The sequence below is a fragment of the Equus caballus genome, chromosome 25, assembly GCF_041296265.1.
Source record: "Equus caballus isolate H_3958 breed thoroughbred chromosome 25, TB-T2T, whole genome shotgun sequence".
Lineage (NCBI taxonomy): Eukaryota > Metazoa > Chordata > Mammalia > Perissodactyla > Equidae > Equus > Equus caballus.
This window is the reverse complement of record NC_091708.1, coordinates 46,815,614-46,836,026: the sequence shown is the minus strand read 5'-3', so window position 1 is coordinate 46,836,026 and position 20,413 is coordinate 46,815,614. Positions and strand designations below refer to the sequence as shown.

The 20,413-nt window shown below is 56.4% G+C and overlaps 2 protein-coding genes across 19 annotated transcripts; one reads left to right on the top strand and one right to left on the bottom strand.

Annotated features, from left to right (window-relative positions):
• Positions 1-4,693: 4,693 nt before the first annotated feature.
• C8G (complement C8 gamma chain) lies at positions 4,694-6,871 on the bottom strand. 12 transcript variants are annotated; one of them, XM_023629410.2, is made up of 8 exons: positions 6,736-6,871; positions 6,173-6,555; positions 5,934-6,070; positions 5,704-5,774; positions 5,526-5,633; positions 5,121-5,222; positions 4,993-5,031; positions 4,694-4,907 (listed from the first exon to the last, which is right to left on the bottom strand). In XM_023629410.2, exons 1-8 carry the CDS (start codon positions 6,797-6,799, stop codon positions 4,894-4,896), a joined length of 918 nt encoding a protein of 305 aa, XP_023485178.1. In that variant the 5' UTR covers positions 6,800-6,871; the 3' UTR covers positions 4,694-4,893. The 12 variants fall into 12 exon arrangements, with proteins under 12 accessions (XP_023485178.1, XP_005606008.2, XP_070106540.1 ...); XM_005605951.4 differs by having other exon boundaries at positions 5,514-5,633; positions 6,736-6,857; XM_070250439.1 differs by having other exon boundaries at positions 5,514-5,633; positions 5,934-6,555; positions 6,736-6,857.
• On the top strand, positions 6,811-11,794 carry FBXW5 (F-box and WD repeat domain containing 5). Of its 7 annotated transcripts, none has more exons than XR_011432328.1 (9): positions 6,811-7,097; positions 8,180-8,337; positions 8,643-8,800; positions 9,251-9,425; positions 9,534-9,682; positions 9,762-10,226; positions 10,502-10,649; positions 10,721-10,933; positions 11,002-11,794. XR_011432328.1 is itself a non-coding variant. In XM_070250425.1 (9 exons), exons 1-9 carry the CDS (start codon positions 6,811-6,813, stop codon positions 11,243-11,245), a joined length of 1,959 nt encoding a protein of 652 aa, XP_070106526.1. In that variant the 3' UTR covers positions 11,246-11,794. The 7 variants fall into 7 exon arrangements, 5 of the variants coding, with proteins under 5 accessions (XP_070106526.1, XP_070106528.1, XP_005606007.2 ...); XM_070250425.1 differs by having other exon boundaries at positions 9,762-10,188; XR_002804006.2 differs by lacking the exon at positions 6,811-7,097 and adding an exon at positions 7,385-7,798 and having other exon boundaries at positions 8,122-8,337.
• The last annotated feature ends 8,619 nt before the right edge of the window (positions 11,795-20,413 follow it).

Here is a 20,413-nt window from a genome sequence, read left to right as displayed (position 1 = left end):
GACATTATCTGACCAATCAGGACCCAGCAGGTGTGCGTAGGCGCTGGGTAGAAGCGCAGGCCACACGCGGGAGGCCAGCCCGGGAACCTGGACAAGAGCAGGCGGGCGCCTGGGCCCTGGGACGTAGGCCCTGCCCTAGGGAGCTTCCATTCTGGAAGGGACACAGGCAAAGAGCAGACAGCCTCCCCCATAGCAAGCCTGGAAAGGTGGTAGGGTTCCAGGGGCAAAGCCAGTGAGCGGGTGACTGTAGGATGTCGGTCAAGGGCCAGGATGCAGGCTGGACCCCCCCCGGGCAACACTCATGGGAGTCCAGCTGGCCCTCCTTCCTTCTCAGGACCCTGGAGAACTGTCCCTGCCCCCTCCACCCCTTGTCCCCTGTGTCCCTTCCCTCCCCCTTTCTCCAGGACCCGTCCTCTTGCTCCCGTCTCTCCCTCTTGCCTCCCTCCCTGTCTCCCGGGCCATCTCCATCCTTTCACCTTGTCCACCCCCAGCTGCTGCCCCAGTTCTTTCCTCCTTTCAACAAAAACTCCTGACCTGTGCTCCATCCCCGTTCCTCCTCCCACTCTCCTCTCCGCCCCTAAGAGCTCTTCCCACAGACGCTGTTTTGAAGTGAGTTAGAGAAAGCAAACTAAGCTGGGTGGGGAGGGCCTGCAGGGGAGCCCTCGCCCGATCGCATAGTCAATTACTCTAGGTACAAGTACAACCACTTTACCACTGAGGGAAGACTTCTTTCCCACCAGGCAACAGCTCGGCCAATTGGAAACTCTGCAGCCCAGCCAATCAGAAATGCCACAGCTCAGCCATTGAGGAGCCATCCCCGCCCTGATCTGTTCCTCTCCCCCAGTGGCCTTTCCTTTAGAGCAGCCCCGCCCTCTCCCCCTTTTCTCTATAAAAGCAGCTCCCTCCTGTGTTCTGTGGATTTGCCTGTGGTGTGCATAGCACGTGCATCCTGAGTTGCAATTATTTTGGCTGTTTCTGGATAAACCCGTTTTGAGGGCAAAATTACAGGTGAATTTGCTTTTTAAGTTGACGCTGTCCTGGACAATAGGAGTCTCCCCAAAGGGGAGGGCAGGGACAAGTTTGTGCTGGGGAGGGGAGGGGAGGGAAGAAAGGTGCCAGGCTGCAGTTGGGGGACTCCCAGAGGGTCTGTGGCAGCCACTGAGGCCCCCACCCCCTGACATGGACCACAGACAGAGTGGGAGCAGTGCTGGGTGGGAGCAGGACAGTATGGAATGACCCCATGTGAAACCCCAATGAGCTGGAGGGAGCTGGAGGGTCACCTCCACAGCAAGCTATGTTCAGCTGTGTCCCCACATGCAAGGGTCCTGGCCCACCTGTCCACTGGAGCTTTGGTGTGGGCAGGGAGGGTGGGTGCCCAGCAAGAAGGGCCAAGCACAGAGCACCTGACAGTCCCATGAAGGGGCCAACGATGTACTTGAGCTGGGGCCTGGGACGTGGCACCTTCACCTCTGGCTGAGGCCCGTGGGCTGCCAGGACAGTGCTCCTCCGGCATGAACAGCCCCTCCAGGCTTCCCTACCAAGACTGCCAATTAAAGGTTAGTGTCTATAGATTTTTTTAAAGCTATTTTTCTTTCTTCCAAGGCATTAGAAATTACCTGTTAGAATTAAAAGGCAAAATACAAGTTATAATAAATATTTTTACATAAAATTGATTCACCTAGAGCTACAATTATCTCACCTAGTTTTTGAAAATTTAATTAGAGCTCATTCAACATTTCCGAGAAATAAATGCAGTGCAGTTGTAGCCTGCCATGTCCCCGGCCCCATTGTGAGGAGCCACTGGCTAGATGGGGCACGGCCGCCAGTGCAGCCTGCTGTAAGACCCGGGGTGGGGGTGTAGGCCTGGGCTGCTGTGTGGCCTCAGCCCTGTGGTCACTCAAGAGGGTCTCTGGTGCCGTCCCTTGGATGCTCAGTCTTCTAGAACGATCCTTCCTTCCCCAGAAGCCCTGAGAGGGGAGATCTGACCCACTTCACCTGTGCTCCAGAGCAGAGACCCTCATCTTTTGTTTGGGGGACGCAGGGCCAGGCATGCAGGGGGCTCTCGGGGGCACTACCAGCTCTGAGCCATGGCCCACGTGCTCCAGGTGCCCTGTGGTCTCCAGCTCCGTTCTGGGGGGCCTGTGGGGAGCTACAGTTCTCTTTGCCCTCCTCCCTCAAGGTCTTGGGGGCTGGGCCTTCCTGTCTTCCCACCAGCCCTATCTGTCTGCCTTCCTGGGAGTCCAGCGCTGAGGGACACTGGGTGGACAAAGCCCAGTCTATGGGGTCAGGCGTGGTCCCCACCCACTGGGGACATAGAGCCCCTCCAGGGCTGCTGCTGGCTCCTCCTAGCAACCACCCACCCTGGTCTTCCGGGTCTGGACTGGGCAAGTTGGGCAGGTGAGCATGCAGAAGGGGGAGCAGGGGCCCACCGTGCTGATGTCCAGGGACCAGGCAGTGGTTCCTCCTGCTCCATGGCCTATAGCTCACCTGGGGTGGCCTGGTCCTCCCCGCAGCCCAGGGAAGCAGACTGATGGAGGGGAGGAAATGGGGGTTGAGGGGGTCCAGCTCCCAGGTGCTCCCTCAGCCTCACCAGTGGCCAATTGGTGTCGAGCCCTGGACCTTAGAGCTTCCAGGGGCAAGGAGCCGCCTGCCCACGTGCCCAGGGCCTGGTATGCAGAAGGCACTTCAGAAATGCTCATCAGACAGATGCTGAGGGTCCTGAGACAGGGCGGCTTGGTGCTGGTTCCAGGCCCGGCTCCCTGACCCTGTAGCCTGTCTGGCCCTGGCCCAGGGGCTGCCATTTGCTCTCAGACCTTCCCTAGGTCTCCCAAAGAGAGGCCACCCTTCCTGGTTCCCAAGGGGGCAGTGAGAGCAGGAAGGGGCATGCACACAACACTCTGGGCTGGGCAGGGTGTGCCAGTCATGTTGGGCCCGCAGGGCCCCTGGGTGGACAGCGCTGACTCGGCCATTGGGGCCTGGCCTGGTGCAGCTCAAGGAGGCTGTCGGGGGAGCTACAAGAGAGCTGGGGGTCCCAGACCCCTCAGGGCACGGGGTGGGCATGTGTGGGGCACAGCACCCCCCCAGTGACCAAAGCTGTTGGAATTGCCATGCTCTCCGGCAAATGGAGAAGGCCCCCAGCTGTTTCACCGGACGGGTGGCGGCGAAGGGTCTGGACCAGGTTCTCACCAGCAAGGGCAGGAGCTGAGCCCAGACCCTGCCCTGAGAGAGGGCCCTCAGACCCTGGCCTGGGGCCAGGGCTGCAGCCCCCTCCCCACAGTGGGAGCATGTCCCTCCCCCGCAGCTGTCCCCAGGCCGTGGGACCCCCAGCAGACCCTGGCCTGGGGAGGGGACAGCTGGAGCTCAGCAATTTTGTTATGGTCTGTGTGAACCCCCTTTCCGTCCTGGAACGTCTCCAGTTCTTTGGCAGAGGGGTTTTGCAATTGTGGCTCTTCTCTTCCAGAGTCTCTCCACTGTCAGGGCACCCTTGGTGAGGGACAGGCAGGTTGGCTGGGACTCGGTGTATGGAAGGGACGCGCAGCCTGCCCTGGTGGCAGTGGGAGCCCCCACGGAGGTGGCCCCTCTGCTGCACTTGCACCTTCTCCCAACAGTCTGGCGTCACTTGGAGGGGTCCCTCCAGGCAGACGTTGGGGGAAGAGGACACCGTCACCCCGCTTTCAGCCCCTCTCTCCTCTGCCCCCCCCCCACCTGGACCTCGGAGCCCCCACATTCCAGAAAGTCCTTCTCTACAGGTCAGAGCACACCTTCCCTCTCGGCTGGTGACCCTGGTCAGACCCTGGGTGTAGGCTCCGGGGGGACACCCAGTCTGCATCAGGGGTCCCTCCCCTGTGTGCCCAGAGCCCCTGTGCTCACCCCAACCCTGACACATGAAATAGGGTGGCCTGCTTCCCCCAGCCTGGAGCACAGACTTGCTCCCATCCCTCTGTTCCAACTATTCTGGAAAGCCCCTGGCCCACCTGCCCCCTGATCTCCCCATGGGGGCACCCAGCTGCCGGGCGCCAGGCGTGGACTTAGCTCCAGGCAGTCAGTCCTGCTCCCAGGCCAGTCCTGTGTCCCATCTGGCCCTGCCAGCCCCGGGGGTGGCCAGGAGGGGCAGCCCAGCCTCTTGTCCTCCTAAGACAGATGCCAGCTCACCCCAGAGCCAGGTACCATGTTCAGGAACTGGGAGGGGTCTCCCCCCCTCAAAACTGCCTGCCCCTCCCCAGTGGCCCATCCTGCCTCAGGCCACAGGGCCCCTGGGACTCTGGGCCCCTGCGTCCCAGGAGGCAGCTCAGGGGTCAGCAGGAGGCCGGGGGAGGGCTCCACATCCCTCCAGGAAAAGCTGCCCCATCTGTGCGGGGTGGGGGGGCCGGGCTCAGGTCCTGGGCCCCCCAGGGCAGCACAGGGAGGCCAACAGCTCTGCGTGCTCCATCAGGGAGCGAGGAAGGGCAGCAGCAACCACAGCACAGGCCCAACTGAGGAGGGGAAACCGAGGCCCAGGCAGAGAAGGCACCGGGCATTCTAGGCCTCCAGAAGGAGCCATTTCCACCCGCCTCCCTGGGAGGGTTCTTGACCAGGGGGATGGCCACTTCCCCTCGCATCCTTCAGCCTTTCTGGAGGAGCAGCCCCATGTGCCCACGAAATGACTGGGCCAGCAGAGGCGCGGCTCGTCCCAGCGGGGAAAGGGAGTCAGGGGCCGAGACTGGGGGTGTTTAATGAAGGCAGTGCCCCTGGGGGTGCGCAGCAGCTCGGGGGCAGGCGGGAGAGGCGGGCACGGGGCTCCTGGGGGTGCGCGGCAGCTCGGGGGCAGGCGGGAGAGGAGGGTGCAGAGCTCGGTGCGGGGGCAGCCAGCACCTATCGCGAGTTTTTGCTCCTCCTCAGCGCTGGGCTGGCGCCTCACCTGCTCACTTCTGCAGCACAGAGACGACACTCAGGCGGCGAGGAGCCCTGGGGCGCCCGCCCTCCCGGCACTGCGGGCCAGCCCTGCCCACTCACCATCCAAGACGTGGAACTGGTCTGCAGCCTCACAGAAACCTGGGGGCCCAAGCAGAGGTCAGAGGTGGCACAGGTGGGGTACACACAAAGAGAGCAAGGTAGGCCGCTGAGGGACACCAGGCACTCACCATACTTAGGGAAGAACAAGATGTGGTCCTCGGTCAGGTTGGCCCCCTGGACCCGCTGCTCAAACACACTCAGGGCTGTGTCGCTCACAGGGAGCGAGCGGGCTGTGGGACACACAGGGCGGGCAGGGTGCTCTGGGGACAGGGTCTGCAGGCCTGGGACATGCCCGGCCATTGTCTGACCCCCGCCCCTCCCTGCTCTCTCCCCGTCTGCTCCCCAACCGTCCCTGTCCCTCTCTGTCCTCACACCTGGGCCTGATCGCAGGGGCTCCTCCCTGGGCCCCTGGTCAGCAGGAGAGGGTCAGGATGCTGGGAGGGAGGGAGGGGCAGGGCTGTGTGTCCATCTGGGCTCACACAGCCACACCCGGAGGCCCCAAGTGAGTGGGCCCGGCTCACATGTGGACGTACTGTACAGCTTCACCGACAGCCGCCGTGCCCGCTCCAGGTACAGGATGGCGAAGCTCCGGTAGTCCGTCTCCCCAACAACCACGTCGATCGCCCCACGGGCACCTCGGGCTAGGCAGAGCCTGGTCAGCTGCGTCAGCACCCCCGGCCCTGCACCCCACACCCGCTGCCCTTGCCTCACCTTGGAGCTGGAAGCGGCCCGGGCCACCCATGTCTCTGTAGAGCTGCCGCACCTGCCAGCAGATCCCATCCCTGGGGGTAGGGTGGGAGGAGGCAAACAGGCTCAGGGACCCCAAGCGGGTGGGGCCACGTGGGACAGTGGACCAGGCCACAGCAGGGGTGGGGTCAGGGATTGGGGTAGGGGGAGGGTTTGAGGTTGGGGGGCGGGCAGGGCTCAGTGCTGGGACTCACAGCTTTTGGAAGGTGCTGGCAATCATGGCTGTGCCCTGGGGAGCCAGGTGCAATGCGGTTGCCTCAGCCCGGTGGCCTTGCTCCTGCAGGAAGCGGCACGAGGAGGCCACAGCCACGAGGAGCCATGTCCCTGCAAACTGAGGGCGGGCCATGTGAGGGCACAGGGAATGGGGGGCTGCCCGGGCCTGACCCCTGCAAAGCCGGGCAAGCTCCTGCCCCCCCACCTCCCCCAACTGTACCTGCTGAGCGTCGAAGTTGGCCTTGGGCTGAATGGTGCTGATGGGGGACAGGGGCCGAGGGGGTCTCTGAGCCCTCTGGCCCAGGGAGGCTGCGGCCAAGAGCAGAGTCAAGAGTACAGTCCTGGGGGGCAGCATGGCAGCGGCAGTGACCATGACGGGGCTGGGGGAGGCTGAGGGCGGGATGGCCAATTCCCAGGTCAGAGTCCACTGTCCGGTGCTGCCCAGGAACCCCGGCCAGGAAGTCCACGTCAGTCCTCCTCCCTCCTCAAACCTCCGCCCTGGGCCAGGGTCCCCGGCTCCTGCCAGGCTCCTCATGAACTCAGCCTCATCCTGGACATCTGACCTCGACCCTGCACTTCGTGGCAGGGCCCTGGAGCCATGTCCTGTGTACAAAGTCCAAGTTGACCTCTTGCTCCTTGTCCACAAGCCCCCATCCGATTTCCACTGTGGTCAGTACTCAGACCTTTTCACATTTAACTCCCTTAAACCGCCTAATAGCTCCTTGAGGTAAGAACTGGTCTTATCCCCACATCGAAGAACACGGGGTTCCTGAAACCACTTACTCAGGGCCCACCCGGCACCGGGTCTCAAACCGCAACCCTCTGCCTGGCCCGCAGCCCCGCCCATGAGCCCGGAGCATGGCCGCCGCCCCTGCTGGCCGCCAGGGGCGCTGTTCCGGCCGAGCCCGAGCGCGCGCAGGCGCACAAAAAAGCACCGCCCAGGCCGGGGGACCTGAAGCGCAGGCGCAGAGACAGCCGACGCGGGCTGCCGGGCGCTTGGCCTTCCGCGGCTATCGATGCCTCGGGGCTCGTGTCGTCGGCCTGGCGGGCTCCATCATAGAGACGCGGCGGCCGGAGCGGAAGCGGGTCCGCGGGCCGAGGCCGGGCCGGGGCGCGGGCAGCGCAGCCGGGCGGAGGCGGCCGTGGTGAGTGCGCCCGGCCCCGGGAAGCGTCGTCACCCGGCCCTGGCCCCGGCCCCCGATCCCCGGCCCAGCCGCGGACTCCCGACTCTGGGGGAGCGTCGTCACGGCCGTGTCCGGTCCCCATCCCCGGCCCGGTCTCCGGAGCCCCGGCCCCCGGCCCCGGCGGAGCCCCCGGCCAATGAATGAGTGGCCGGGGCTGTCCACGCCGGGCCCGAGGGACCGAGCGCAGGGCTCTCCCCCGACAGCCCCTCGGAGGGAAGGAGGGCGGGGGCGCTGGCCGGCCCCGCCCCCGTCCCGCCCCCAGCTCTCCGGGCAGTGGCCGCGCCGGCTGGCCGCCCACCCGGCAGGTGTCCCCTAGGCCACCGGACAGAGGCCGAGGGCCGGCGGGTGCCCCTGGCGGCGTCTAGGGCGGGCGGGCTGGCCCTCGTCCCGCCAGCTCCAGGCCTCTTCTCGAAAAGACCTCTGTCCCATGCTGACAGCTCCGAAGCCTTGGGGCGGCAAGGTCAGAGTGACACGAGCGCGCGGGGGTCACCGGCCCTTCGTTTCTTGGTCTCCGAGCGGTCACCAGCCCTGGCACCCAGTTGTCTCCCTATGCCCGCGAACCTGTCCCCCAAGGCCAGGACCCCTTTGGGATGAGGGTCTGAGGTCCCCAGGGTCCGCGCAACACTCTACTTCAGGCTGGACCAGGACCGGGGTGCTGAGAGGTGTGTGCTGCCCGCCCAGAAGCTGCCTGTTCCAGGGACCCCCTGGGACTTGCAGGGGCTGCCCTCAGGAGTGTGGGGTCCCAGGAGTATGGCTGTCTAGAGAGCCTTGGTGAAGTTGTTGGGTCCTTGGCCCGGTGGGCAGTGCCAGCTGGCCCTCCACGCACACTCAGTCCAACGGAATTATGAGGGCAGTTGGTGGGGCTGGAGGAACAGCCCCCTGGCTCCCTCAGCTCAGCCCCAGGCTCCTGAGCTTCTCCTTGGGCCTGGGGGCCGGATCCCCCTCGGTCCGACCGCTGGCTAGGGGAGCCATGCATGGGTTTCAGGGCCGCCTGGGCAGAATGTCACGATGGACGAGGCGGGCACGCCCCTGCTCCCTGACAGCCTGGTCTACCAGATCTTCCTGAGCTTGGGCCCTGCCGACGTCTTGGCCGCTGGGCTGGTGTGCCGCCAGTGGCAGGCTGTGTCCCGGGACGAGTTCCTGTGGAGGGAGCAGTTCTACCGCTACTACCAGGTGGCCCGCGACGTGCCCCGACACCCAGGTCAGCGCCTGCACACGGCCCCTTGGCCCACTGGGTCGGCTGGGTGGGAGGCTGAGCTGTCCCCATGGCCAACATCTTCCAAAGCCACGGTGCTGGGCACCCACTGCCCAGGTCCTCACACTGATGGGGGACAGCTAGGCCACGCCTCAGAGCAGGGAGGCCGAAAGTGGGCAGGGCTACAGGGGGTTGGGGGTGTAGGCTGGTGACCAGGGTGCTCCAGGGGCCCAGCTGGCCCCCACGCTGTCAGGGCCCTAGCCTGTGACTGTGGGAGGGAGGCTTGGGCCCCAGCGGTGACCCCCTCACAGCGGCCACGTCCTGGTACGAGGAGTTCCGGCGGCTCTATGACATGGTGCCCTGCGTGGAGGTGCAGACGCTCAGGGAGCACACCGACCAGGTCCTGCACCTCAGCTTCTCCCACTCGGGTTACCAGTTCGCTTCCTGCTCCAAGGACTGCACCGTGAAGGTGAGAGTGGCCTCGTCCCCACCTGCCACAGTGGTGACACTCTGGGGCTGCGCAACCCAACTGGGTCAGAAGAGAGGGCCAGGCCAGAGGCGAGGGATAGCCCAGTGTGCCACATTCCCATGCGGAGGGCCAGGTCAGGGAAGAGGCAACTTAGCCGGGACCTGGGCCTCTGGCCTGGACCACACAGGATAAGAGGATGGGGTGGGGCACCCCTAAATGCCAACACTGAGAGGGTCCTGCTCGAAGCCCCTGCTCCAGAGCCAGGCCCTAACCCCGTGTACCCACCCCTGGGGCATGCTGACGGCCAGGGGCAAGGAACCCCCACCCTGATGGCAGTTTCTGGGCACTGGCTCGGTTGACAATGGCTCGAGAGGGGCTGGAGCTTGCCGCGTGGGCCTGGGTGCCCCGTGCAGGGTGGACTCACGAGGACCCAACGACTTGCCTGCGCAGATCTGGAACAATGACCTGACCATCTCACTGGTGCACAGTGCGGACATGCGGCCCTACAATTGGAGCTACACCCAATTCTCCCAGTTCAACCGGGATGACTCACTGCTGCTGGCCTCAGGGGTGTTCCTGGGGCCTCACAACTCCTCCTCGGGAGAGATAGCCGTCATTAGTCTAGGTGAGAGTGGGCCTGGGGTGGGTCCTCCTGGCCTACCCCGGCCCTGCCCCACTCCCGGCCCTCCCCACCCCCCAGTCTGGCCACCTGCCCAGCACCCCCTTCCCGCAGACACCTTCGCCCTGCTGTCCCGCGTTCGCAACAAGCCCTACGACGTGTTTGGCTGCTGGCTCACGGAGACCAGCTTGATCTCGGGGAACCTGCACCGAATTGGAGACATCACCTCCTGCTCGGTGCTCTGGCTCAACAACGCTTTCCAGGTGCGAGTGGGCACGCCCCCTCCCGTGCCTGGCGCCCCCTCCCCACCCCCACACCCACCACCTGTGGTCTTGCCCCCAGGATGTGGAGTCCGAGAACGTCAACGTGGTGAAGCGGCTTTTCAAGATCCAGAACCTCAACGCCAGCACTATCCGCACCGTGATGGTGGCCGACTGCAGCCGCTTCGACAGCCCTGACCTCCTGCTGGACGCTGGCGCCCCGGGCATGCCCCCCCGCCGCGTCTTTGACCTGGGCAGCGGGGGTGAGGATGAGGTGGCCGGCCCGGCCCCAGCCCCGGTGCGCGGCAAGGAGGGCTTGCGGCGCCTGCTGGATGGCCTCCTAGACGGGCGGGCGCAGTCCCAGCTGTCTGAGCGTGCGCTGGAGACCAAGGTGGCAGAGCTGCTGGCCCAGGGCCGCACCAAGCCCCCAGAGCGCAGCACAGCCGACGCCCGGAGCAAGCTCCTCATCTTCACCACCGGCTGCCTCACCTACTCTCCACACCAGATCGGTACCGGGCAGGGCCCTCCGCAGTCCCTAGACTTGGGGGTGAGGCTTCCCAGGGACGGGGGTGGGGTTCCAGGGGCCGGGCAGCCAGTGAGTCCGTGGGCAGAGTCCAGTTCATTGTTGGTCCTGGGGCCCAGCACTGTCCAGCCACCCACAGTGCACACTCTGTGGGGCCCAGGAGTGCTAGGGGCTGGGGAGGGACTCTGATTCAGATTTGGGCCAGCAGGGCAGGCAGCGCCCACGGACATCTGGGAGCTCGCAGGCACCAGGGTGCCGCCCTGAGGGCTCCGGGTCGCCTTCGCCTTGCCCTCTCACAGGCATCAAGCAGATCCTGCCGCACCAGATGACTACGGCCGGGCCTGTCCTGGGCGAGGGCCGGGGCTCAGATGCCTTCTTCGATGCCCTGGACCACGTCATCGATGTGCACGGACACATCATCGGCATGGGCCTGTCCCCCGACAACAGGTGGGCCCCCCACAGTGTTCTAGGTGGGGGTGTCTGCAAGCCGCCCGTACTGACCAGCATGCCCTCACCAGGTACCTGTACGTCAACAGCCGTGCCTGGCCCAGCGGCTCAGTGGTGGCCGACCCCATGCAGCCGCCGCCCATCGCAGAGGAGATAGACCTGTTGGTGTTCGACCTCAAGACCATGCAGGAGGTAAAGCGGGCCCTGCGTGCCCACCGTGCCTACACGCCCAACGACGAGTGCTTCTTCATTTTCCTGGATGTCAGCAGGGACTTCGTGGCCAGGTAGGAACTCAGGGCATGGAGGGGCCCGGTTGTGGTGGCCAGGGGGCTCATCCCAGGCTATCCTGCAGTGGGGCCGAGGACCGGCACGGCTACATCTGGGACCGCCACTACAACATCTGCTTGGCCAAGCTGCAGCATCAGGACGTGGTCAACTCAGTGGTCTTCAGTCCCCAGGAGCAGGAGCTCCTGCTGACAGCCAGTGATGATGCCACCATCAAAGCCTGGCGCTCACCGCGCACTGTGCGTGTCCACCAGGCCCCGCGCCCACGCCCGAGTCCTTTCTTCTCCTGGTTTGCCAGTCAGAGGCGCTGAGGGGTGCTGGGCAACAGGAGGGTCCTGGGTGTCCTTGAGCTGCTGGAACCCATGGAGGATGCCACAGAGGCCTATCCGTGGCCCTTTCCCACAGGCCAAGCTGCTGCCCAGTCCACATGGGGGCAGAGCAGCTCACAGCAGTAATGCCTTAGGCAGGGGGTCCAGGAAGGCTGCAGGGAGGGGACGGCTTGACCCCCACCACGCTTGCACACACACCGCCTCCCATAGCCAATCGTGATGCTCAGCACTTGGGCGGCCTCCTGGCTGGCTTGGGGTGCACAGGACACTGGTGGCCCTGCTCTTCACCCACCCCCTTCCCACGGGCATGGGTCCTGGGACAGTCAGCATGACACACACCCTTCAGCTGGCCCTGTGGGGCCCTGGGCGGTGTTTCCTGGGTCCGACCTCACCCTGGGAGTCCCAGGCTCCCTCTGGGAATTTGCGCACCAGAAAGGTCAGTGGCGCGGGTCAGTCTGCCATGGGCCCCGGCAAACTGCATGTCACTGGTCACCCATTCAGGGCCTGAATAAACTTTAGTTGGCAACAGCACACCGCTGTTCCGTCTCTGTATGCAGGGAGGGCGTCATGGTATCTATGTGGCCTCTTGCCATGCCTGCCTGACATGGTGGGATGCCGAGGCTGTGGTGGACATGGGAGCCACACTGAACCAGGCCGTGTGGCTCCAGTCTGCATCCCCAATCACTGCCCCCGTGACTTCTGAGGGGACAAGGCCGTGAGCACACAAGACACCTCAGCACGTCCCCTGTGCTGTGTGCTCACTGCCAGCAAGGAGATGTGAAGGGACACGCAGCCAGGCAGGACTATGAAGGATGAGGGACAGCATGGCAGGCGGGCAGGGCTGGGCGTAGGGAGTGGGAGGAGCTGCATCCAGCCCCTGGGGCCACGAGAACTGGCACAGCGTCAGCAATCACAGTCGTTTCCTTGAGGGAGTTCCCTGCCTGCAGGAGGTGGGCACGTGATGTCGGGGACACAGAGCAGAACCGTAGTGGAGGGGTGGGGGTGACCCCGGCTGTACCCTCAGGCTTGGCCCAGGCCCATCCTGGGGCCTCACCTGGCCCCTTGTCCACTTCAGGATGCCCAGATGACAAGGTGATGAGTGGGGCGTTGACAGGCAGCAGGCCTGACGAGTGCGCCTGGCGGCACGTGGAGTTCCTTGGGTTGGACTGTGCCAGGCTCCGTGTGCAGCAACACAGGAGAAAAGACAGAAATGGACGGGCCCTTCAGGGACGACAAACTCCATGTCCCTCCAGGCTAGAGGCAGCTCAGGTCACCTGCTGGGAGGGAGAGGGCTGGGCAGGGACCCAGGCACGGACCGAAGGTCAGGGAAGCTGGGCTGCTAAGGAGTTGGGCCAGGAGGGCAAAGGGCCCAGAGGAGCCACTCACAGCCAAGCATCCACCAGCATGGGCTGTACACCCAGAGCACAGGAGCCCCAGCCCCACGGTCCTGACGGCAAAGCGCTGGCTGCTGGGGTTCACGTCAGAACCCCCAGACATGGGTGAGAACAAGGAAAACTGGAGACAAGCACACAATAGAGACGGAACCCACAGGCTCACTGACTCATGACAGCAGTGAGCAAACTCCACAAACCCAAATATGTTCGAGAAGCTGCAAAAATTGAGCAACTTTCTGAAAAGAACTTAAAATATATCTAATTTAAAGCTATCAAGGAAACTAACAATAAAATCTACAAAACAAAGGCAAGGGGATAGGAATCAGAACACGTAGAAATTTAAAAGTCAAAGGAAGCCCATGGAAAATAACAGGCAGAACGTCTGAAATGAAGAGCTCAGGGCATGGGAGAAGGTCCGCCCAGCCAGCTGTGAGAGTCGGGACAAAACTGCAGGAAAACAGGACGAGACAAACATGAAGAGCAGCGAGGCATGGACGGTGGCACGGACACTCAGCACCTACACGGGGGCTCCAGGAGGACAGGGAGGCGGGTACTCAAGGGTTTCAAGAAAAAACGGCTCAAGTTCTGCAAGACGAAAATTCTCCGGCCACACGTGTTGAGGTCTGACCCAGAAAATTCTCACACGCCAGATGACAGATACGAAGGCGTGGCCCAGCAAGGGTGTGGAGACAGCGTAAGAGCTCTGAGGGGCAGTCCTGAGCCCGGGCGAGATGGAGCAGGCATGGAGGCCCTGTCCCTTGCACTGTGCTACAAAACCTGCACAGAGGCCTGGAGCAGCTAAGGACTAAAGAGGGCACCGCAAGTCCCACAGGACCAGCACTGTTCACCACCACTTGCCCTCAGTCCCCAGCCTGAACTCAGCATGGCTGGAGCAGCCTGCAGGGGGAACTGGGAGAGGAAATCCCTGATGCTCAGTGTGTGGAAATGCCCGGGGTCCTTTTTCCTCTATCTTTAGTGCCCCAGGCCATCCCTGGTGGCAGTAGGAGTGGTGGCTATGGAAACCCATGAGAACCACTCTCTGAGGCAGGCACCGTGCTGCTGTTCAGTGCAGCCGTGGTTCCAAGAGCCCCTGTTACTTTGCTCTCTGCTGTCATGCTGAGTGGACCCAGACATGGCCCAACCAAGGAAGATATGATGGAGAGAGGGCAGCAAGAGCCCCACATTTCTGGCTGAAGGACCAGACAACAGTGCCAGCAACCAGACTAGAGGGAGCAGCTTGGGAAACAGCCCATGAAGCAGTTATGACCCCAAGGCTCAGCCTTGGGCTACAGAGGCGTGGATCTGCTCCTAATGATCAGACCCAAGAGTCTGACTGCTTGCAGACCAGCACCTGAGTCCCAGTCTGAGGACTGGATGGTGCAGACACAGGACCAGCCCAAAGGGCACGGCTTTGGTGCCTGGACTGATGCTGGGTCCAGCCCACAGTCGGCAGCTGGAACATGGGCCTGAACCTAACAAGACCAAGTGCTTGTGAAACAAAAACATCACCATTCTCCACAGGACTTAAACAAGACCCAGATCTAATAAAGGAATATTCAAAATGTCCAGAATATAACTCACAATTACTTGGCATATAAAGAGCCATGAAAACTTCAACTCACAAGGGAAAAGACATTGAATGGATGCCAAGGATGAGAAAACACAGACGCTGAAATTATCTGATAAAGACTCTCAAATAGCTATTATAAAAATGCTTGAATAAGCAATCACAAACATTTTGCAGCGGATGCAAAAATAAAGTCTCAACAAAGAAACAAGATATAAGAGGAACCAAATGAAAATGTTAGAACTGAAAATCAAAATAACCAAAATTTTAAAACTCCCTGGACAGACTCAATAGCAGAATAGAGATGACATAGGAGTGAATGAACTTTACTGAAGACAGATCAATGGAAATCATCCAACGTAAACAACAGAAAGAGAAAAGACTGGGGGGTTGGGGGGTTCACAGTCCCAAGGACCTGTGGGACAGTAACTCAAGGTCTAACATTTCTATCAGTGGAAGCCCAAAAGTAGAGACAGTGATTTGAAGAAATAATGGCTGAAAAGTTCCCAAATATGGTGAAAGACATACACCTACAGATTCAAGAAGCTGAGCAAATCCAAAACAGGATAAACTCAAAGACATCCACACCCAAATACTCTAATCTACTCAAACTGCTGGAAACTGGAAACAAAAAGTGCTGAAAGTAGTGACATGGGTGACTGCAGACTTCTCATCAGAGACAACGAAGCCACAGGAAGCGGCACAACATTTTTTTAAGATCTGGGGAAAAGGAAAGACTGTCAACCCAGAAGTCTCTATCCAGTGAAAATGTCCTTCGTGAATAAAGGTGAAATAAATTCTCGAATGAAAGACAGTCAGAGGATTTGTAGCCAGCAGGGCCACTTTAACAGAACTGCTAACAGAAGCGCTTCCGACAGGAGGGAAGTGAGATCAGAGGGGACATGAGCGATGAGGGACAGCAACAGAAGTGGTACACACACTCTTCTCCATATTTCTTTAAAACACGTTTACAGTTGAAAGAAAAGGTTACCAGGTTGGCTCATGGAGCTGTTAGTCCACACAGATGTAACACAGGGCGATAAAGGAGCCTGGAGGGTGGTAAGGTTTCTAAAACCCAATCAAAGTGCAACACTGTGGTTCCAAGGAGATTGCAGTTAGGATGTTGTGGTCCTTAGAACCACTACCAAAAATACTACAAAGAGAGAGTCAAAATCACAACAGATAATGTCAACCTTAAAAATCAAATAGCCAGTTATCTTACCAACAAAAGGCATTTCTTCGGGAATTACTGAAGAATTGCAATTTGGGACCTGCAATTCTATGCTGCCATGCTACGGCGGACCACAGGGAAGTCCAGCCGTCGAAGGAGAAGAACGTTACTTTGTAGAGAAACAGGAGGAAGTTGGGAGGGGCTGTTTTGCACAAAGTCCACTGGAGAAAAGCAAGAGTTCAGGGTGGTGATGGCTTCTCACGGGCTGAGCTGCTGGGGTCCTAGATTTCTGTCTGGGACGCGATGGACATTGCCTCCTGTGTTGACGGCTCCTGGAACTGGCCTGGACGGGCTGCACGGGAGTGCCCCCTTTGGGCCTCCTGACTCCATTTGAAATGAGGTTTCCCTTTATTAGTTGTCACAACAAACTAAAACAGAATACTAAAAAATGTTCAAATAACTCTTTATAGGCAGGAAAGAGAAAACTGAGGACCAAAAGCAGACAGAAAAGAGAAAACAACAAAACGGTAAACATATCTAAGCATATCAATAACTACATTACTGTCAAAATTAAACTTAAAAACAAAAACCTACTATGCATCTATAAGAAACTCACTTCAAATATAATGACATGGGGAGATTAAAAGTAAAGGATGGAAAACATATTCCACAAAATTATGAATAAAAGGAAACAGGGTTGGCTATGTTAATATCAGACAAAGTAAAGTACACTTCAGAAAAAAAGATTACCGGGGAAAGAGGGACATTACACAATGATAAAAAGGTAAGTTCACCAGGAAGATGTAACAATCCTAAATATGTGTGCACCTCACAAAAGAGACTCAAAACACAGGAAGCAAACAGTGACAGTCCCAAGACGAGAAACAGACAAATCCACAGCTACCTACAGCTGGAGACGGAAGTGCTCCCCTCCCCGTGAGAGACAGCAGGAGACAGAACGAGCAAGGATGCAGAGTGGAACGCCACCACCGTGGTAGTTTCCTAGGGATGCTGTGACAGAGCAGCACAAACAAGCAAGTTTACAACAGAAACTGACTATCTCACGGTCCTGGAGGCCGTAGTCTGAGATAAGGTGCTGGCAGGGCCGCTCTCTCTAGGGGAGGGCCCTTCCTTGCCTCTTCCCAGCTTCTGGTGCTTTGCCAGTAATCTTTGGCGTTCCTCGTCTTGTAGATGCACCACTCCAACCTTGTCTTCACATGGTATCCTCCCTAGATCTCTTCACATCGTCTGCCTGCTGTGCATGTCTGTGTCCAAATCTACCCCATTTTTTTATATTTAAAAAATTTATTTTGAGGCTTACGTTTTTAAAAATTTATTTTTACTGAGGTATGATTGGTTTACAACACTGTAATTTCAGGTGTACATTATTATACATCAGTGTCAGTATAGACTGCATCGTGTTCACCACCAGTAGTCACCATACTTATGTGCCCCTTTATCCCTTTTGCCGACCTCCTTCCCCCTTTCCCCTCTGGTGACCACTAAACTGTTCTCTTTGTCCATGTGTCTATCTTCCATGTGAGTGAAATCATACGGTGTTTGTCTTTCTCTGTCTGGCTTATTTCACTTAACATAATACACTCAATCTCCATCCATGTTGTTGCAAAGGGGATGATTTTGTCTTTTTTATGGCTGAGTAGTATTCCATTGTATATATACACCACATCTTCATTCATCAGTCGATGGGCACTTGGGTTGCTTCTACTTCTTGGCTATAATGAATAATGTTGCAATGAATATAAGGGTGCATATATTTCTTTGTATTGTTGATTTCAAGTTATTTGGATAAATACCCAGTAGTGGGATACCTGGATCATACAGTATTTCTGTTTTTAATTTTTTGAGAAATCTCCATACTGTTTTCCATAGTGGCTGCACCAGTTGCATTCCCACCTGCTGTGTACGAGGGTTCCCTTTTCTCCACATCCTCCGCAACACTTATTATTTCTCCTCTTGTTAATTATAGCCATTCTGACGGGTGTGAGGTGACATCTCATTGTAGTTTTGATTTGCATTTCCCTGATAATTAGTGACATTGAACATCTTTTCGTGTGCCTGTTGGCCATCTGTGTACCTTCTTTGGAAAAATGTGTTCATATCCTCTGCCCATTTTTTGTTCGAGTTGTTTGTCTTTCTGTTGTTGAGTTGTATGAGTTCTTTACATATTTTGGGAATTAACCCCTTGTCAGATATATGATTTGCAAATATTTTCTCCTAGTTGTCTTTTCGTTTTGTTCATGGTTTCCTTTGCCTTGCAGAAGCTTTTCAGTCTCATGAAGTCCCATTTGTTTATTTTTCTTTTGTTTCCCTTGCCCGAGTAGACACGGTATTTGAAAAGATGCTGCTACAACCAATGTCAAAGGGTGTACTGCCTATGTTTTCTTCTAGGAGTTTTACGGTTTCAGGTCTTATATTCAAGTCTTTAATCTGTTAATGATAATGATCTACGTTCATTCTTTTGCATGTGGCTGTCCAATTTTCCCAACACCATTTATTGAAAAGATTTTCTTTTTTCCATTGTATGATCTTGGCTCTTTTGTCAAAGATTAGCTGTCCATAAACGTGTGGTTTTATTTTTAGGCTCTTGATTCTGTTCCATTGATCTGTGTGTCTGTTTTTGTGTCAGTACCATGGTGTTTTGTGTTTTGATTACTATAGCTTTGTAGTATATTCTCAAGTCAGGGATTGTGATGCCTCCAGATTTGTACTTTTTTCTCAGGATTTCTTTGGCTATTTGGGGGTCTTCTGTTGTTCCATACAAGTTTTAGGATTCTTTGTTCTATTTCCATGAAGAATGTCATTGGGGTTCTGATTGGGATTGCGCTGACTCTGTAGATTACTTCAGGTAATATGGACATTTTAACTATGTTTATTCTTCCAATCCATGAGCATGGAGTCTCTTTCCATTTCTATATGTCTTCTTTGATTTAAATGAGTCTAAGAATTTATCCAATTCTAGCTTGTCCAATTTGTTGGGATTTAGCTTTTAACAGTATTCTCAAATAACCCTTTGTATTTCTGTGGTATCACTGTAATTTCTCCTCTTTCATTTTTAATTTTATTTATTCGAGCCTTCTCTTTTTTCTTAGTGAGTCTGGCTAAGCGTTTGTCAATTTTGTTTATCTTCTCAAAGAATCAACTCTTAGTTTTGTTGACCCTTTCTATAGTTTTTTAAGTCTCTATTTCATTTATTGCTGCTCTGGTTTTTATAACTTCCCTCCTTCTGCTGACTGTGGGCTTTGTTTCTTCTTTTTCTAGTTCTGTTAGGTGTAGTTTAACATTGTTTATTTGAGATTTTTCTTGTTTGTTAAGGTGGGCCTGTGTTTGCTATGAATTTTCCTCTTAGGGCCCCTTTTGCTGCATCCTATAAGAGTTGGTACGTTGGGGGCCGGCCCGGTTGCACAGTAGTGAAGTGTGCACATTCCACCTCAGTGGCCCACAGTTCGCCAGTTCAGATCTCAGGTGTGGCCATGGCACCGCTCACCAAGCCATGCTGTGGTAGGAGTCCCACATATAAAGTAGAGGAAAATGGGCACGGATGTTAGCTCAGGGCCAGCCTTCCTCAGTAAAAAGAGGAGGATTGGCAGCAGTTAGCTCAGGGCTAATCTTCCTCAAAAAAAAAAAAAAAAGGGTTGGTATATTTTCATTTTCATTTGTCTCCAGGTATTTTGTGATTTCTCCTTTAGTTTCTTCAATGATCCAATTCATCCAGTATCAGTAGCATGTTGTTCAGTCTCCACATATTTGTCACTTTCCCAGCCTTTTTCTTGTAGTTGATTTCTTGTTTCATAGCATTGTGGTTGGAAAAGATGCTGGATATGATTTCAATCTTCTTAAATTTATTGAGGCTTGCCTTGTTTCCCAACATATGGTCTATCTTTGAGACTGTCCCATATGCACTTGAGAAGAATATGTACTCTGCTGTTTTGGGATGAAATGTATCTATTAAGTCCATCTGGTCTAGTCAAATCTCCCCTTTTTATAAGGACACCAGTAATATTGGATTGGGCCCATCCTAATAACCTCATTTTAACTTGATTACCAATGTAAAGACCCAATTTCCAAATAAGGTCACACTTTGAATTAGGATTGGGACTTCAACATATCTTTTTTGGGAGATACAATTCAACCCATACTAATTACCAACCGAATTTAACTGATATGTATAGCACATTCCACCAATAACAGCAGAATACACATTCTTTTCAAGTGCACATGGAACATCCTCCAAGATAGACCACAGCCTGCGGCATAAAACAAACCTCAACTAGTAAGTGTCAATACTTCCAAACTCCTTTTATATAAGACCAGCATAACTCTAATACCAAAATCAGAGACTACAAAAAAGACAACTACAGACCAATATCCCTTGCAAATACAGATGCAAAATCCTCAACAAGTTATTATTAAACCAAATCCAGCAATATATAAAATGAATAGTATGCCACTACTAACTAAGATTTATTCCAGGAATGCAAGGCTGGTTCAATATTCAGAGACCAATCAACAGAAGCTACCATATGAACAGTACAAAAGATGGGGCCAGCCCCGTAGCCGAGTGGTTAAGTTCATGCGCTCTGCTTCAACCCCAGGGTTTTCCCGGTTCGAATCCTGGGAGTGGACATGGCACCACTCCTCAGGCCATGCTGAGGTGGCGTCCCGCATGCCACAACTAGAAGGACCCACAACTAAAAATACACAACTATGCACCAGGGGGCTTTCAGGAGAAAAAGGGAAAATAAAATATTAAACAAAAACAAAAACAGTATAGAAGAAAAACTACTTAGACATATCACTTGATGCAGAAAAAGCACTTCACAAAGCATCCAGTCATAAAACTCTCAGCAAACTAGGAGTAGAAGGGAACTTGCTCAAGGAGAGGAAGGGCACTGACGACAAAGTCTACAGGTAACATCACACTTAGTGGTGAAAGAGGGAATGCTTTCCCTGAGACCAGGAACAAGGCAAAGACGCCCCCTCTTACCACTCCTGGTCAG

What these genes read in the sequence shown, in the direction of transcription:
- C8G (XM_070250432.1), bottom strand. Translation starts at nt 6,799, where the DNA reads ATGGGCGGGGCTGCGGGCCAGGCAGAGGGTTGCGGTTTGAGACCCGGT. An exon ending in GCCAGCACCTTCCAAAAGCT is followed by an intron (nt 5,775 to 5,933) that starts GTGAGTCCCAGC and finishes CCCTACCCCCAG; the next exon opens with GGATGGGATCTGCTGGCAGG. An exon ending in GCTGTACAGTACGTCCACAT is followed by an intron (nt 5,223 to 5,513) that starts GTGAGCCGGGCC and finishes TGTGTCCCACAG; the next exon opens with CCCGCTCGCTCCCTGTGAGC.
- FBXW5 (XM_005605950.4), top strand. Translation starts at nt 7,564, where the DNA reads ATGCTGACAGCTCCGAAGCCTTGGGGCGGCAAGGTCAGAGTGACACGA. An exon ending in CCAAGGACTGCACCGTGAAG is followed by an intron (nt 8,801 to 9,250) that starts GTGAGAGTGGCC and finishes TTGCCTGCGCAG; the next exon opens with ATCTGGAACAATGACCTGAC. An exon ending in GATAGCCGTCATTAGTCTAG is followed by an intron (nt 9,426 to 9,533) that starts GTGAGAGTGGGC and finishes CCCTTCCCGCAG; the next exon opens with ACACCTTCGCCCTGCTGTCC.